Here is a 2,165-nt window from a genome sequence, read left to right as displayed (position 1 = left end):
ATCTTTACTTAAAAAGAATAGCTGTGCAAATTTTCATCAAAATCGGAGCTTTACCTCTACCCTTGTGCTGTTTGGACAGTGATGTTTTACTGCAGACCTGTGCTTGAAAATGAAAATGAAAAATGAACTTTATTAAAGTGAGAAATGAAGTAAGTGTTAAACTTCATCATTCAATGAATTTGATTGTAAAGCTGTTTCATTAAAAGTGATTGCCATGTCTTAAAAAACTTTTTGGTTAATTGCTGTTGTTTTTGATCTGCCAAAAAAGCATTTAAAAAATAGCTTTCTTATTATAAGCCTGGAATCAATCGGTTAAAGTTCTGGAAAACCTGGAAAACACAGGTTGTTTTATTAAGAAAATGAGTATACACCCTGTACATATATCGCGAAAGGCGATTAAACGTCACAAACCAAAGAATGATCAATCTTGAACTAAAATTTTCAAGTTAAAAATAGTGACTGATTACAAGAAAAAGTGACTTTAGTGAATTGGCCTTAAAAAAGGAGACTGGCTTGAAAAAAGTGACCAAGTCACTAAAAGAGAGTCGCTACCAGCCCGGTAAATGGTCCATGCATTAAACATAATAGATCCAGGTCGTGAAAGTGTGTGGATTACACTTCCATGATACCCACAGACTAGTCAATGAATTTCATTCATTCATTCGTTCATTCATCTCTATCACACGTGAACGTTATTGCATTCTAACAAATCAACAACATCATCCCGTGTTGCAACATCGAACAAAAACATTGCAATAAACTGAACTCGTGGCAGTTCGTTCTTTACTCGATCAGTCGTTCAGTCGTTCAGTCGTTCATAGTTCGCTTGGCGGTTCGTTTTGCTCTTCACATTTGAAAGTTTTTGATCAATTCCAGCGCGGAAAATGGACGTTAAATCATTTCGGATAATCGGTTTGGTGTATGTCGTGTTTTGCTGGATGTTTTCCGCTCTTGGAATCGTATACTCATTCTTTCACCTAGTCGTTGTAAACCCTTTCTGGGCCAATATCTTGTCCTACGATGGTAAATCAAGCACTACAAGTGGCTACAGTCGATAAGGAGTTTTAATTGTTTTAATTTTGCAGACGCTATCAACTCTGCGATTGTCACTGCCTGCTTATTCGTATTCACACTGTCCTCGTTTTTTGTCGCATTCGTGAAAGAAGGAATAGATGAGGTAAGTTACGAAATTCTTCTGCGATTAAAGGAAGATCTAATGAAATTCCTGCTTTGCTCACCAGGGAAAGGCTTCCTTTATCCGAATATACCGGGTTTTCGTGATACTTCGAAACCTCGCACTGTTCGCTTTGTGGACCTGCCAGTACGCTATGCTGGAAGAAGCACGAATTCATGGAGACGCCTCGTCGAAAGTGAGGAATGGTGACTATATCACCCTCGGGCTGTTTGTTGGAGCCATAGGTGAGATAATTTTGGGATTTTTGAATTAGTGATGGAATGCATTTGCTGTAAACATACTTATTTCTTCTGGGAATCGATTGCTACTCGTATTAGTCATCACCGGTTTGGAGCTGTGGATTCTTAACGGTATTCAGTGGTTAACGGAGCAGAAACTCGTCGAAGAGGAGTGCACTGAGGCGGCGTAGAATCGTGTTTGCTAATAGGGAATTCTGTTATATAGTTACCCAGGGTTCCTTCAACTCAGTTCGCTGTAAAAAAAAAGGATTTTCGGTATGATTAAATCACTGATTGTGATCTTCTGAAATTGAAAATGACAGGTTTTATATGAGAAACACATATTATAAAACCGCTTCTTAAAATTTAAAAGTACAAAATATCATCTTGAAATCTTTTGATTTAATAATTGAGTAAAAGTCTCCATCATCAAATTCCACGGGTGTCCCCCGAAAGTGGCGAAAGTTTTACGGTATGTAGAGTTTCGAAAAATCGTCGATTTCTCTTCAAACCTTGCTTGTAGTGGTGAGAAAAATACTTAATTTTATTCTTTTTTAGTAATAGTGACATTATACAGAAATAATGTTTCGGACAAATAGCACCACTATTGATATTTTTAATAGTGGATTTCCCCATACATTCTAAAGTCGACTTTCCACAAGCCCATACGTTCATAGGCGGCTCGCCCTCTGGTGGTGAGTACTGTCAGAAGCAGCATGAAGCACCTAATTCCGAAACATATATTTTTCTAG

The 2,165-nt window shown here is 37.7% G+C and overlaps 1 protein-coding gene across 1 annotated transcript; it reads left to right on the top strand.

The window, feature by feature from the left end:
• The first annotated feature begins 826 nt into the window (after positions 1-826).
• Positions 827-1,671, top strand: LOC135702265 (uncharacterized). The gene is made up of 4 exons (XM_065223291.1): positions 827-1,023; positions 1,086-1,177; positions 1,242-1,419; positions 1,513-1,671. The coding sequence occupies exons 1-4, from the start codon at positions 885-887 to the stop codon at positions 1,602-1,604; spliced, it is 501 nt and encodes a 166-aa protein (XP_065079363.1). The 5' UTR covers positions 827-884; the 3' UTR covers positions 1,605-1,671.
• The last annotated feature ends 494 nt before the right edge of the window (positions 1,672-2,165 follow it).

This window comes from Ochlerotatus camptorhynchus, unplaced genomic scaffold, assembly GCF_037179485.1.
Source record: "Ochlerotatus camptorhynchus isolate MF236.1 unplaced genomic scaffold, CSIRO-AGI_Acam_v1.1 ptg000190l, whole genome shotgun sequence".
Classification (NCBI taxonomy): Eukaryota; Metazoa; Arthropoda; class Insecta; order Diptera; family Culicidae; genus Ochlerotatus; species Ochlerotatus camptorhynchus.
Note: the sequence above shows the minus strand (reverse complement) of the source record. Positions and strands in the feature narration are given on the sequence as shown.